Source organism: Procambarus clarkii, chromosome 12 (genome assembly GCF_040958095.1).
Source record: "Procambarus clarkii isolate CNS0578487 chromosome 12, FALCON_Pclarkii_2.0, whole genome shotgun sequence".
Lineage (NCBI taxonomy): Eukaryota > Metazoa > Arthropoda > Malacostraca > Decapoda > Cambaridae > Procambarus > Procambarus clarkii.
Genome location: NC_091161.1, coordinates 8,739,064 through 8,753,564, shown reverse-complemented (window position 1 = coordinate 8,753,564; position 14,501 = coordinate 8,739,064). Strand labels below are relative to the sequence as shown.

Below are 14,501 nucleotides of genomic sequence, written 5' to 3'. Positions count from 1 at the left end.
CAACTAATTATTTATACCAAGACGAAAGAAATTGCAAAAGGGGAACAGAGAATGTATGAAACTGGATGAAAGACCCACTTGCATAATAGAATCACAGATACAATTACACACCAGCTCCAGCATATTTCAACAATCCTAAGTATTGTATTACAGGTTGATGGTAGTGAGTGGTGTCCCAGAGAACATAAAGGTATAGTGCTCTTGAAAAATAGGTGAGATAACAGGAAAGTGCTAAGGGAAGTGAAAAATCGGATGAGAAAAAGTTGCCCTAGTGTTTACAGTGCAGAGAAGAACATTCAAGATGGCCACTGGCAAGGGGAAAAACAAAACAGAGCTTGATTTTGAGGGATTCAATGAAGAAAGCATTGATATTAGCAGTCTACATAACAAGTTGGTAAATTTAGATACTATAGTGAACTCTCATGTAGAAATAATTAGTAAATTGAAAGAAAGTAATGACCATTTGAATAGCAAAGTTTTATGTCTTGAGGGTTTAGTGAAAGACTTGCGCAAGGATAAGAATCAATTGGAAACAAATTGCAAAGCCATGGAAGAAGAAAATAAACTCTTAAAAATAGCTTTGGAAGAAGTTAAAGTAAATTTAAACATAAATGACTACAATAGGTTAGGCAAGGAAATTCAACAGGAGAAACAGCTTTTGTCAGCACAGATGGAGGAAGTTACACAGGGAATAGAACAGTGCAAGAAAGATATGCAACTCACTTATGCACAAGTGGCCAAGGAGAAGGAAAAAATAGAAGAAGCAGTAAAGGAAGTCAAACACTGCAGCAACCAAGATAAAACAAACATTAGGCTGGAAGTGAGGAAAGAATTGGCATCTAACCCGAAGTTGGTGCAAAACACAGTTGATCGGAGTAAGTCCCTGATCATTTTTGGCTGCAAAGAAAAGGCGATAACCTCTAGGTCAGAAAGGCCTGTAGAAGAAGCTAAAGTAGTAGATAAAATTGTTGGCCTCGTGGAAGGTCTTACAACCATAGAGAATGTTTGCGACTACAGGAGAATAGGCAGGTACGTAAAAGGGAAAGATCGACCTTTGAGGATCACCCTAAACGGTGCCAAACAGATGGAAGAAGTACTAAGGAATGCTAGAAAATTGCAAAGTGATGAGGATGGGAAAGGGTGGTCGTTAAGACGAGATCTTTCAAAAGAAGATAGAGATAAGCTGAAACTGAACCTCGCCGAGGCAAAACATTTAAATGAGAGCAGGAATGAAGAAGAAATAAATTCTTTTTTCTACAAAGTGATAGGGGTAGGCAAACCAGTAAAGTGGTACATAAAGGCAAACCAACAAAATCAATAGAGAGAGGGGAAGTGAAGAATAAGGAGAGGGGGAACAAGTTCCTGAAGATTGCATACACCAACATAGATGGAGTGAGATCGAAGATACTGGAGTTAAGTGATGTAATACAGCTGCAGACACCAGACATTGTTGCACTCACGGAGACAAAACTTGAAGATGTAATTTTAAATGAGGTCATATTCCCAAGGGGCTACTCAATTTGGAGACGGGAGAGAAAAATTAGGAAAGGCGGTGGCGTTGCTGTGCTGGTAAAAGAACACCTAAAGGTGAACGAAATAATGACTGCCAATCCACAAGAAGTTGACATAATAGCACTAGAGATCTGCCATGAGGATGATAAACTAATGATAATAAATGCATATAGTCCACCGCCAAGCAGCACATGGTCATTGGAGGAGCTAGATAGTATACGTGAAGGTCTTATAACAATAATGAGAGAGATTATAGCGAGAGCGGATAACGATAGATCACGACTGTTGATAGTCGGTGACTTCAACTTGAAATCCATAGACTGGGAAGCATATGAAGCTAAAACAGAAGATTTTTGGACCTGTAAATTTGTAGACCTCATCCTGGAAACATTCTTGTATCAACATGTTAAACAAGCTACGAGGATGAGGGAAGGGGACGTTCCCTCCATGCTAGATTTGATATTTACCAGGAAGGAGGAAGAGATATTTAACATTCAGTACCTTCCTCCCTTGGGTAAAAGTGACCATGTCTTTTTGGGAATAAAGTATGCAATGCGTTATAAGCTGGAAGAAAATAAGGAGGTTGAAGCAGTTGAAAAACCAGACTTCAGGAGAGGACATTATGGTGACCTTAGAAATTTTTTTAGTGAGTATAATTGGACAGACTTGATGCTAGGCAAGGAAGTGAATGAGATGTATGTCAAGTTTTGTGAAATATATAATAAAGGCACAAAAAAATTTATACCAAACCAGAGATGCAGAACTAGGAAACAGGATTGGTTCAATAGAAATTGCGAGAGGGCTAGAGACCAAAAGACACAAAAATGGAATCAATACAGGAAGAGGCCGAACCCCCAAACATACCAGCGATACAAAGATGCGAGAAACAACTACACGGCAGTGAGGAGAGAGGCAGAAAGAAATTTTGTAAAAGGGATTGCAGACAAATGTAAAACAGAACCAGGTCTATTCTATAAATTCATAAACAACAAATTGCAGGTAAAGGATAATATTCAGAGGTTGAAAATGGGAAATAGATTCACGGAAGATAAAAAGGAAATGTGTGAAACACTAAACGAAAAGTTCCAAAGTGTGTTTGTACAAAATGAAATCTTTAGGGAACCAGATACAATAAGAATTCCAGAGAACAACATAGAGCACATAGAGGTGACTAGAGACGAAGTGGAAAAAATGCTTAAGGAGCTCGGTAAGAACAAAGCAGCTGGCCCAGATGGCGTTTCACCATGGGTTCTGAGAGAATGTGCATCTGAGCTCAGCATTCCACTTCACCTGATCTTTCAGGCATCCCTGTGTACAGGAATCGTAGCAGACGTGTGGAAACAGGCTAACATAGTTCCAATCTACAAAAGTGGCAGCAGGGAAGACCCCCTCAATTATAGACCTGTATCATTGACAAGTGTAATAGTGAAAGTATTGGAAAAACTAATCAAAACTAAATGGGTAGAACACCTAGAGAGAAATGATATAATATCAGACAGACAGTATGGTTTATGATATGGAAGATCCTGTGTATCGAATTTACTCAGTTTCTATGATCGAGCCAGAGATATTACAGGAAAGAGATGGTTGGGTTGACTGCATCTATCTGGACCTAAAAAAGGCTTTCGACAGAGTTTCACATAAGAGGTTGTTCTGGAAACTGGAAAATATTGGAGGGGTGACAGGTAAGCTTCTATCATGGATGAAAAATTTTCTGACTGATAGAAAAATGAGGGCAGTAATCAGAGGCAATGTATCGGAATGGAGAAATGTCACAAGTGGAGTACCACAGGGTTCAGTTCTTGCACCAGTGATGTTTATTGTGTACATAAATGATCTACCAGTTGGTATACAGAATTATATGAACATGTTTGCTGATGATGCTAAGATAATAGGAAGGATAAGAAATTTAGATGATTGTCATGCCCTTCAAGAAGACCTGGACAAAATAAGTAGATAGAGCACCACTTGGCAAATGGAATTTAATGTTAATAAATGTCATGTTATGGAATGTGGAATAGGAGAACATAGACCCCACACAACCTATATATTATGTGAGAAATCTTTAAAGAATTCTGATAAAGAAAGAGATCTAGGGGTGGTTCTAGATAGAAAACTATCACCTGAGGACCACATAAAGAATATTGTGCAAGGAGCCTATGCTATGCTTTCTAACTTCAGAATTGCATTTAAATACATGGATGGCGATATACTAAAGAAATTGTTCATGACTTTTGTTAGGCCAAAGCTAGAATATGCAGCTGTTGTGTGGTGCCCATATCTTAACACTTTCACGCTCTCGGCGCTCAAAAAAAATCAATACCCTAGATGCTTTCGGCACTTCGCGCCCCTACGCGTAAGACCGAAAAAGTGTACACTCTTTTGACTGTCCTGACAATAATTGAAGGCACACGTATTTAAATTTGGTATCACTGTGTTCGCAATGAAATTGTCTATAAGAGCATACCTATAAAATGCCGCCCAAGCATAAGGAGTATCAACACCAAATAAAAAACTATGCAGATCACTCGCCGAGAGCGCCAAACAGCAACAAAATGTTTCCACTCTCTTAATGGTTGCGAAGCCTACAGTTGTCCTACATCGCTAATTTTGGTATCATTGGAATCGCAATAAAATTCTCTACACGGACATATGCATATGAATGTTTAATATAGGTAATTGCCCACCCGCAAGAGTGTGGGAAGTGGAGAGTAGTTAGCCGCGAGCGCACTGGCGAAAACACAGGGGGGAAATCATGCTTGGAAAGTTTATACATTTATACGTTTCCTGACCCTACTTTTCTATGTACGTATTTCTTTTTTATACCAATGTGTTCGCAATAAAATTTTCTATAAGATGAAATGTATAACATTTGTACAAAGCATGTGTAAGAGAAGCGCCAAATATAGAACCACGTCGCTCAGTATGCGTTCACGGCAGAAACGAACGCATTGTTTTCGTTCGTTTGATGTTTCTCATGTTTATACTTGTTGAAACATTTTATAATTTGTATGACAGTGATCGCAGTAAAATTCCCTACACAGACATATACATAACACATGCAAATATTTCCCACGTGTTGGATATATCAACGGCTAAAGGGAACCCACTGCCACACGGCCGCCACACCCAGAGCCACACCCTCCACACCCCCAAACATACTTTGTGTTTTTTTTTTTTACTCATAGAAGTTTATGTGATATAATATTCATTCTGGTACCAAAAAATTCGCAAATAAATTCTCTACAAAACGTATATAATACAACTTCTTATAGATGATAAAAAATTCCAAATAGGTGTACTTACCCTGTCTATGTTGATTGAAGATCAACAGTTGAGCATTTTTTCTTCACTCCACCATCTTCAGGCTTCTGATCCTGAAGTTGCTCATCTGATGTTTCTTAGGTGGAGTGAAGCTGTTGCCGGTGGTTATTTTTTCTCCACCCAAAATATCTTTCTTCGGTGGTACCTTGTGTAGCAAGGCGCAGCGCACAGTGCCACATCACAAGTTTTACATCCATATATCACGTCCCTCCTTTTGCCAGACTTGTAACAAACACGACATTTTTTTTTTTAGCCAAGTGCACGAGTTCATGCGTCAACTTGTAGTTGAGACGTTGTTCTGAATCTATAATTCTTGTATTTTTTGGATTCACTGGAAGAATATTGTCTTCTACAGGAACCACCAAACTTGTAGTAGAATCTTCTATGAAATCAGAAACATCAAGTGGTTCTATGTCCTCAATGTCCATTTCAGAATTTGTGGTTGATGAGTGGGCTTTAGGTGTTGAGGTGAACAGAGGACGCCTAGCACCAGATGGCCCGGGTGTTGAAACTGCCGCGTCAGCAGGAGGAGCTGCGCTGGCATCTATGTCGGGAACATGTGGTATACTTGTTGTTGTTGGCCATTCCTTGCTGTTCCACGCCAATAAGGCTTTTATTCCTACTGCGTGAAACTCTAATAGTGTTAGTTTTTTTTGTATCTGTTGAGTAGTGGTTATACAATGCGTATGCATTGTGCATGGCCATTTGCAGAAAATAGAAAGTGATCTTCTTGGTCCATTTGTGGGTTTTTCTTGCAAACTCATAATATTTGACCATTTGATCAAAATGATCAACACCTTTCATGAACTTATTGTAATCCACTATGGCCTTGGGTTTGTTCATTTTCACAATTTCTACTCCAGTTCTCCCGTCACCTTTACGAACGCGTTTCCTGCGCTGTGCTTGAGTAGTGTCGGCATTGTGGATATTGGTGATGACAGAGACGGGGCGCTTGTCCTTCCAATCTATAACAAAGGTGTTATCCTTACACATGTATACGGTCGTGTCGGTTGCCATTTTACCCTTTACAACTTGTTGCAGATCCTTGGGGGCGCCACGTTGTAGTCTAAGTGTGCCACATGTGTAAACATGTGGAAGAACTTAGAAATGTGTTGGAACCGAGCAGACGACATAAACAAGTTGAAGAATCGACAATGCCACATCTGATTCGTCTGCCAGTACATCCTCATTGTAGGCATCTTCACTATGCCCATCAGTATGCACAGGGCCAAATATCGGGCCATTTCTTTCACCGACACTGGTTTCCACGTTTTTCTTGCTGACTCAGCCATGAGATGTATGACGTGTGTGGCATGCAAATTTGTTTCATACTCTTAAGTATTCAACCACTGCTCTAGTGAAAAATAATTGTAAAAACTGCAATGGAGTAGCAGGTAGTGGAATTGTTAGGCCAGGGGTTGCAGTAAAGTTATCAACGATGGGAGGAGTATTGCTACGATTCCACTCATCACCCAGCCTAGCCCTCTTTGGTACCGGACACGTGCGGTCACCGCGTGGCGGGGCTGGGGCTTCTTCATCACTCTCATCCTCACTCTCACTCGAAATATCTTCATCACTTGAGGAAACCTCATAAAGAACATCATTTTCCGGTTCGTCAGCCTCCAAATCATCATCAGAAGACCCTGAAAAGGCTTCAACAACGTCGGGAATCTTGGATGGAATGAGATTGACCCCACGATACAGATCGAAAATCCTGGCGATCTCTTCTGCTTTCCTAGATTTCCTACCTTTGTTTTGCGTTCCACTGCTTGTTCCTGGTGCAGCATCCATGTTGAAGGTATTGAATGGGTTTTAGGTACACGAGAACGGAAACGGAACGGAAATAAATGCGTAAAACGGGTCACGTTTGCCGCGAGAGGGGAGCACAGTGTGGGCACTTGGCGTGTCAACAAAACAATGGGCCGACCACGTGACTGGGTAGGCCGAGATGCCATGTGTTCGGTGAGGGAGAACGGGAATTTCATGGAGAACAATCTGAGAGTATCCCCATCCATTTCGGTTAAAAAATGGAATTTATAGAAATATTTTTTCGATTGACGAGAAAAGTAGGCAGTTATGCGGAATCGTAAGAAAAACCAGTGACGAGTTATCTCTACTCAAAAGCGCGAAAGTGTTAAGAAGCACATCAGCAAACTGGAAAAGGTGCAAAGACATGCTACTAAGTGGCTCCCAGAACTGAAGGGTAAGAGCTACGAGGAGAGGTTAGAAGCATTAAACATGCCAAAACTAGAAGACAGAAGAAAAAGAGGTGATATGATCACTACATACAAAATAGTAACAGGAATTGATAAAATCGACAGGGAAGATTTCCTGAGACCTGGCACTTCAAGAACAAGAGGTCATAGATTTAAACTAGCTAAACACAGATGCCGAAGAAATATAAGAAAATTCACCTTCGCAAATAGAGTGGTAGACGGTTGGAACAAGTTAAGTGAGAAGGTGGTGGAGGCCAAGACCGTCAGTAGTTTCAAAGCATTATATGACAAAGAGTGCTGGGAAGACGGGACACCACGAGCGTAGCTCTCATCCTGTAACTATACTTAGGTAATTACACTTAGGTAATTACACAACTGTAACCTGAAAACCATTTACTATAAAACCAAAAAAACGGCCAACCTACTCATGAAAAACTCTCCAGACACAAAGCAGAATGCCTTAAAAGAGACCAACGTTGTCTATGCCTTCAAATGTCCACTTGGGGACTGTAAGCCCCAAAGAACTCAGTATATAGGCAAGACAACAACATCTCTTTCCAGGGGATTAACAATGCATAAGCAACAGGGCTCCATTAAGGAACATATAATCTCTTCCCACAACCAGACCATCACCAGAGAAGTCTTAACAAACAACACAGAAATCATCGATAGATACAGTGATAGCAGGCGGCTTGACATCTGCGAGGCACTACACATCAAAAAGTCAACACCAGCAATCAACAGCCAATTAATGCACAACTATATTCTACCCACTTTAAGACTCCGTACCAAAATAGAAGCATCAAGAGGAAGTATAGGCCAATAGGCCCTTTGCAGTTACTTCCATTCTTCCCTTTCACCTATCCAATTTATACCCATTGAACCGTGTTCTGTCTTGTGTTGGCCAAAAATTTGTTCACCTCATCCAAAACTGTTTCAACATATCACCTCACCCAAATGCGAGTATATAAGACAAGCTGTTTAGCGTTAGAAGTAGTAAAACTCTGTTAAGTGTTTTCAGGTTACAGTTGTTTGTAAACTAAAGTCTAAAGTCTGGCATCAATATGCCAGTTTTATTTTGCTACCTACAGCATACTTTATATGTAGTGGCTCTCAGATTTGCTCATTACTGTCTTTACTAATCTGATTAGTTTCATTTACTGTATGTGTGTGTTTATTATTATTTTTTATTTTTTTTTTTTGCAGGCATGTTAAGGACTTGGTGATCCTGACATCGGGTACAGTAGTGTTGGGAACCATCTCCACATACTTCTGGCTCATATGGCTGCTGGTAAGATAGCATTGGGATGCCTGTGAGAGGATAATGTGTACTTGTGCTTCTAAATCTTACCTTCATTTCCACTCCTTGTACACCTTTTGTAAACTAGAAGCAGGACACTGTTGGGGTTGAGTGTGTGTGTGTGTAGTCTGACTTTAATCTAATTTTCAGGTCACTAGGGCAACATTTTTTGCTTATTTCTTACACTATTGATACCTAGTTTTGGATGAACGGGATTATTAATCTAAAAAGTTGACTTATGATTCATTTTCTGGGGGGAGCTCCTACGGCTCCCAGGAGCTGATAGGGATAGTCCTAATGTTTGGCATCAGTTGATGTGGGTGGAGTTCTAGGCCTATCGGGGATCACGGCCAAAACCTGGCCCCCCTCAGAGAGGCACAAGGAGCAATGGTCTATAGAAATGCACATGTGATTTTGGAGCATTCTATATCTGCCATCAACTGGAACAGGCACCCAGAAAGCTGCGCCACATGTCTGCGCAGCTCCCCCCCTCCCTGGGAGGGGGAAGGCGGAGCCCCAGACCCTCGTGCCGGCGATCCACACCTCTAGTTCCTCGGCTGATGGGATAAGGCTAAGTCGACCAGACCACACACTAGAAGGTGAAGGGACGACAACGTTTCGGTCCGTCCTGGACCATTCTCAAGTCGATTGTGAGAATGACAATCAAGACAATCGACTTGAGAATGGTCCAGGACGGACCGAAACGTCGTCGTCCCTTCACCTTCTAGTGTGTGGTCTGGTCAACATACTTTAGCCACGTTATTGTGACTCATCACCTGCACAAGGCTAAGTCGTTGTGGGTCCAGCTCCAGATTCTCTTTGTGCTGTGCCTGAGTTCAGTACTTTTCTTCTGTGGTGTGTGAGCTGGGATACGTATTCTTGGGTATTCGGGCTGCATGCGCTTAGGGCTGACTTCCCTAAGTGCCCTGTAAGTACGGCCCCTGGGGTTCCCTTCCACAAGTTGCCTTGGGTCTACCTCTGTTGGTTTTTGCTGCTTGGCGATTGACCGCCCCGAGTGTTTGGGGGATTTCTCTCTTGTTTGTCATGGGGTAAGTGGTAGTTTTTTGCACTGGTAGGGGCACAGGGTACCACACAGCTAGTTTTCATTTATACCAATAACAGCGGCCAGCTCTGTTCCCTCTGGGTACGCTGTCCTCTTGCGGGGTTTTTCTTTTCTTTTTCTTTTTGCCTGGTGGGGAAAGTCTGACTTGGTGTCCCTGCTCCTTTATATTAGGGTTGTTTGTTTTTGGTGGTACCCCCTGTTTCGCCCCCTAGTGAGTGGACACGTTCCGTGGCTTCAACTTTAGCAGTGTTATTTGGTAGCTTGGGCACCAGTTAGCAGTATCCTGCCTGAAATAACCCTTAGCAGACCCAGTCTAGGGGCCCCTGTAAAACCCTGCTTAGTGCTTGGGTCCAATGGATGTGACCCCTGAATCTCCCCTTGCTTTTTGCGAATTTGAGGGTGCCTCTGTCTCCTTGTCTCAGGGCGACGCTCGGTGTTTTTGCCTCCGTCATGCTGCCTGTTGGGTCGATGACACATTTGACCCAGAGTCCTGCGAGCTGTGTTGCTTGTATGTGACTCAGTTCACCCATTCTGATGATGACATTATTCGAGTGCAGGCAGCTCGCGCGTTGCAGGATAGGTTTAGGTTGCTGTAGCACGCTAGGTTGGTTGCTTCCTCGGATGCCCCGAGGTTGCCCCGTTTTGTTTATAGGGACCCGGACTTGGGGGTGTTGGTCGCTTCGGCCTTGGTTCCGTCTGAGCCCCCTTGTTCTTCCCCTGTTGTGGTTCATTCGCCCCTCCCCCCCCATCTCTGCTTCCAGCTCCTAAATGTCTGAGGGCTTCGGGGTCAGGGCAGGGTTTAGAGGTTTCGTTGTCTCCCGTTCGGGTTGAACCTGGCACCTCGCATATTCACACATCTTACCCGGGTGGTTGTGGCCCGTCTGTGTCTGTTAGGTGTTCGGGTGTTGGCTTACCTCGACAACTGGCTGGTTTGGGCTCCCAGTCAGTCCACGTGTCTGCTCACCAGGGGTGTGGTGCTTTGCCTAGTGAACTGGCGGAAGTCCCATCTGGTTCCCTCCTAGGTTTGAACCCGGCTGGGCCTTGTGTGGGACTCTCAAACTGCGTCCTTGTCTCTTCCTCTGGAGTCTTCTTCGGCTATGGTCCTGCATGCGCTGGTTTCTGGGGGGCTCCCAGGTCACCTGGCGGTTGCTCGAGGGTCTGTGCGGGAGTCCGACCTTTGCGATGTTGGTCTAGCCGCCAGGTCGGTTTGGCTTTTTTGGCTGTTCTGGTTCCTTTGGGGACGTCCCTTCCGCCTCTCTCACGATCGCTGGGTTAGACCTCTGGGGGGGCTAACGTCGGTGTCCGCGTTGCCGGCTTCCTCTTTGGGTTTTTCGGGGTTCAGTGCCTTGGCACCTTGCTTGGCGTGTTCACGGATGCGTCGTCTCTCGGCTGGGGCTTTGTGACCAATGCTCACCGGGCCAACCAGGGGCGGTGTGGTCTGTCCTTCTGTCGGGCCCACAGCACAGTTTGGGAGTTCGCAGCGGTGTGGTTTGTGCTTCGGAGGGTTCGAATCCCCTTGGGATTGACGATCCGGCTCCATTTGGACTGCTCCCCAGTGGTTCATTGCCTGAACTGAGGGGGTTTGATGCGGTCCTTGGCTCTTTGGGGGTTGGTTCCTTCGGGTGACTCGTCTGCTGAGTTCTCGGGGTTTGGCTATCCTGGCGGTTCACGTCCGAGGGGTGTCCAACGACCTGGTGGACGGCCTGTCCCTGTTCATTTCCCTGTTCACGGAATGGACGGTCAATGCCGACTCATTCAGTTGGCTCTGCCTGACGTTCGGGCGCCCGGAGGTGGATTCGCGGCGGCGTGGTTGAGGAGTCTTCCGGTATATGTGGCGCCCTTCCCCGACTGCGAGGCTGTCGGGATCGATGCCTTTTGGCAGGACTGGTCGAGGTGGGGGTTCCTGTACCTCTCCTCCGGTTCAGCTGTTTCTCCAAATCCTGGCTCACTTGGAGACTTACCAGGGGCGAGTTTTCCTCTTGACCCCATGGTGGCCTGCCCAGCCGTGGTTTTAGGGGCTGCTTGCCTGGTGTCCGAACCCGGAGGTTTTTCCGTGGCCCTGCCTCTTTCAGATGATTGGCCTGATCCGTTACGAGACTGGTTCGTGCCTCTCTTCGAGTCTTCGTGTTGGGTATTTTTGACTCGAGTTTATCACCAGTTGTATGGTGATCAGGTGGCTTCGGTGATGGTTTCCCACCTGCGGGATTCGTCTCAGCGGCAGTATGAAGTTTCCTGGCGGTCCTTCCATTACTTTTTGACTCTTCGTTGTTGTACTTCGCTTTCGGTTCGGGTGGGGTTGTCCTTTCTCTTCTCGTCGATGTCTATTCTTCAATGGAATGTTCGAGGTTATTATGCCAATTTCCTCAAGCTCCAACTTCTGATTTCACAGTTTTCGCCCCTTTGTGTCTGTCTCCAGGAGCCGATGCTTGATGCTCGTCCTGGTCGTTTTCGTGGCTATTCCTTTCCCCCCCCCCCTAATTCTTCTGCTCTCTTGATTCGCACTGATGTTCCCTTTGTCCCCTTACTTATTCCTTTGCCTCTCCATTGTTCTGCTGCTCGTATCTTTGTGGGGAAATGGTACACAGTTTGTTCCATTTATCTCCCCCCGAGTGTCCCGCTTTCTCTTCCTGATCTGAGACACCTCCTGGACTCCTTGCCAGAGCCTGTGCTCCTGCTGGGTGATTTCAATTGTCGTCATTCTCTTTGGGGTGATGTTCTGACGAATACCCGAGGTCGCCTTCTTGAGCCGTTTATCCTCTCTTCTTCCCTGTCTCTTCTGAATTCTGGTGAGCCCACTCATTTGGACTCTCGGACTCGCACCCTTTCCTGTCTTGATCTTTCTCTTTGCTCTTCTTCTCTTTACTTAGATTTCACGTGGCAGGTTCTTGATGACCTCCATGGCAGTGACCATTTCCCCATCCTTGTTTCCTTTTTCTCTTTTCATCCTTCCCTAGGTGGCAGTTTGCTAAAGCGGACTGGAACCTCTTTACCCTCAGTGCCTCTCTCTCTGACCTCTCCCTTCTGCCTCTCCCTCGCGCTCTCCTCCTTTTTCATGATACTGTCTTCAATGCTGCCCTCCGCTCTATTCCTCGCTCTTCCTCTCGGGGTCCGCGGAAGTGCGTTACCTGGTGGAATGCAGACTGTGCTCAGGCTGTCCGCTGTAAGCGTGCAGCCTGGAAGAGGCACCGCCGTTGGCAGACGGCCGATTCTTTTCTTTTCTTTCAGAAAGCGAGTGCGGTGGCCCGTAGGGCCATCCGTACGGCTAAACGTGAATGTTGGGCATCTTATGTCTCCACAATTACGTCCAAAACTCCCCTGCCACAGATCTGGAAGCGTATCCGCAAGATAGCGGGTAAGTTCGTTCCCGATGTTTCACCGGTCCTTCACCTCCGTGGTACTCTTGTGGCGGACCCGTTGCAGGTCGCTACCTAACTGGGTTCCCACTTTTCTTCTGTTAGCTCTGGTCTTCATCTTCCCCAATCTTTCCTTCTTCGTAAACCTGTCCTTGAGTCTCGTCCTTTAGATTTCTGCACTCGTCTTCGACTTTCCTATAACGATCCCTTCTCTCTCTCTGAACTTCGTTCTGCCCTGGCCCTCTGCGGTTCTACGGTGGCGGGCTCCGATGGTATTCATTATGAGATGCTTCGCCATCTCCCTCCGTGCCCGTCTCAGTATTTACTGAGTCTGTATAATCGGATCTGGGAGTCGTCGTCAGTCCCTGAAGACTGGCTCGATGCCGTTGTCCTCCCTGTTCACAAACCAGGGTCTCTGGGAACTTCCCCTAAGGACTTTCACCCTATTGCCCTTACAAGTTGTGTCTGCAAACTCTTCGAACGTATGGTTAATGTTCGTCTGATGTGCTTCCTGAAACACCATCACCTCCTCTCCCCTTCTCAATTTGGTTTCCGCAAGTGCCGCAGCACGACAGATGTCCTGGTGATCTTGGAGGTGTATATTCGTACTGCTTTTGCTGCGAGGACCTCCGTTGTTGCCGTCCTTTTTGACCTGGAAAAGGCTTACGACACCACTTGGCGATATCATATTCTATCCCAGCTTCATTCTTTTGGCCTTCGTGGTGATCTCCCTCTCTTTCTCCACGGCTTCCTCTCTCGTCGTTCTTTTCGGGTGCGCCTTGGTACCGCTCTGTCTGCCTCTTTTCTGCAGTACGAAGGTGTGCCCCAGGGTAGTGTTCTGAGCACTACTCTTTCTGGTTGCCCTCAATGGTCTTCTTTCCTCTCTTCCTTCCGGTGTCTTCTCTGCTCTCTGTCGATGATCTTACCCTTTGCTGTCAGGGTGATGATTCACCTCTCCTTCAGCGCCAGTTTCAACTTGCGATTGATGCCGTGTCGTCTTGTGCCATGTCATTTACTCGGAAAAGGGTCGTTCTTCGGCCCTCTTTTTCACTTTATGGTCATCCCCTGGAGTACAAAGATTCTGCGAAGCTTTTGGGGTTATTCCTTGACACTCGTTTGTCCTGGTCTCCCCATATCTCTTACCTCCGTGTTGAGTGCTTTAAGGCCCTTACCCTCCTTCGGGTATTGTCCCATACTTCTTGGGGAGCGGATAGGCGCGCACTCCTTGCTTTACATTCTTCTCTCGTCGTGTCTAAGCTCGATTATGGTTGCCCTGCTTACTCATCTGCTTCTCCTTCTACTCTTCGCCGTCTTGATGCTTTGCACCATACTGGGTTGCGCCTCAGTTCTGGTGCCTTTCGTTCGACTCCCGTCCTTAGCTTGTATGTTGACACTGGCTTCCTGTCTCTCCAGGACCGCCGTGATCGCTACTGTCTTTGCTATCTTGCGCGGTCCTTACAACATCCTTCCTCTCGCCTGTCGTGCTTTAACTTTTACCCCTCCTGCGGTTCCTGCTCCTCTTCACCACCTCCCTCTTTCTGTCCGGTTATCTCGCTTACAGGATTCTCTTTCTATTCATGTTTCTAATTTTCTCCTCGTGTTGTTCCTTCTTTGCCCCCGTGGAGAGTCCCCCTTCCGCAGTTTTGTACATCCTTGACCCGCATCACTAAAGCTTTTACCCCTCCTACGGTTCTAAAACGCCTTTTCCTTGAGCACTTTTCTTCTCACTCCCG

The 14,501-nt window shown here is 45.5% G+C and overlaps 1 protein-coding gene across 3 annotated transcripts in view; it reads left to right on the top strand.

The window, feature by feature from the left end:
* The window catches only part of LOC123772837 (transmembrane protein 208), a 57,761-nt gene that overhangs the window by 33,258 nt on the left and 10,002 nt on the right, over nucleotides 1-14,501 (top strand). For all 3 annotated transcript variants that reach the window (XM_069323218.1, XM_069323219.1, XM_069323220.1), the window contains exon 4: nucleotides 8,259-8,343. In XM_069323218.1, the coding sequence (XP_069179319.1) occupies nucleotides 8,259-8,343 (85 nt within the window). The remainder of the gene's footprint in view (nucleotides 1-8,258; nucleotides 8,344-14,501) is intronic.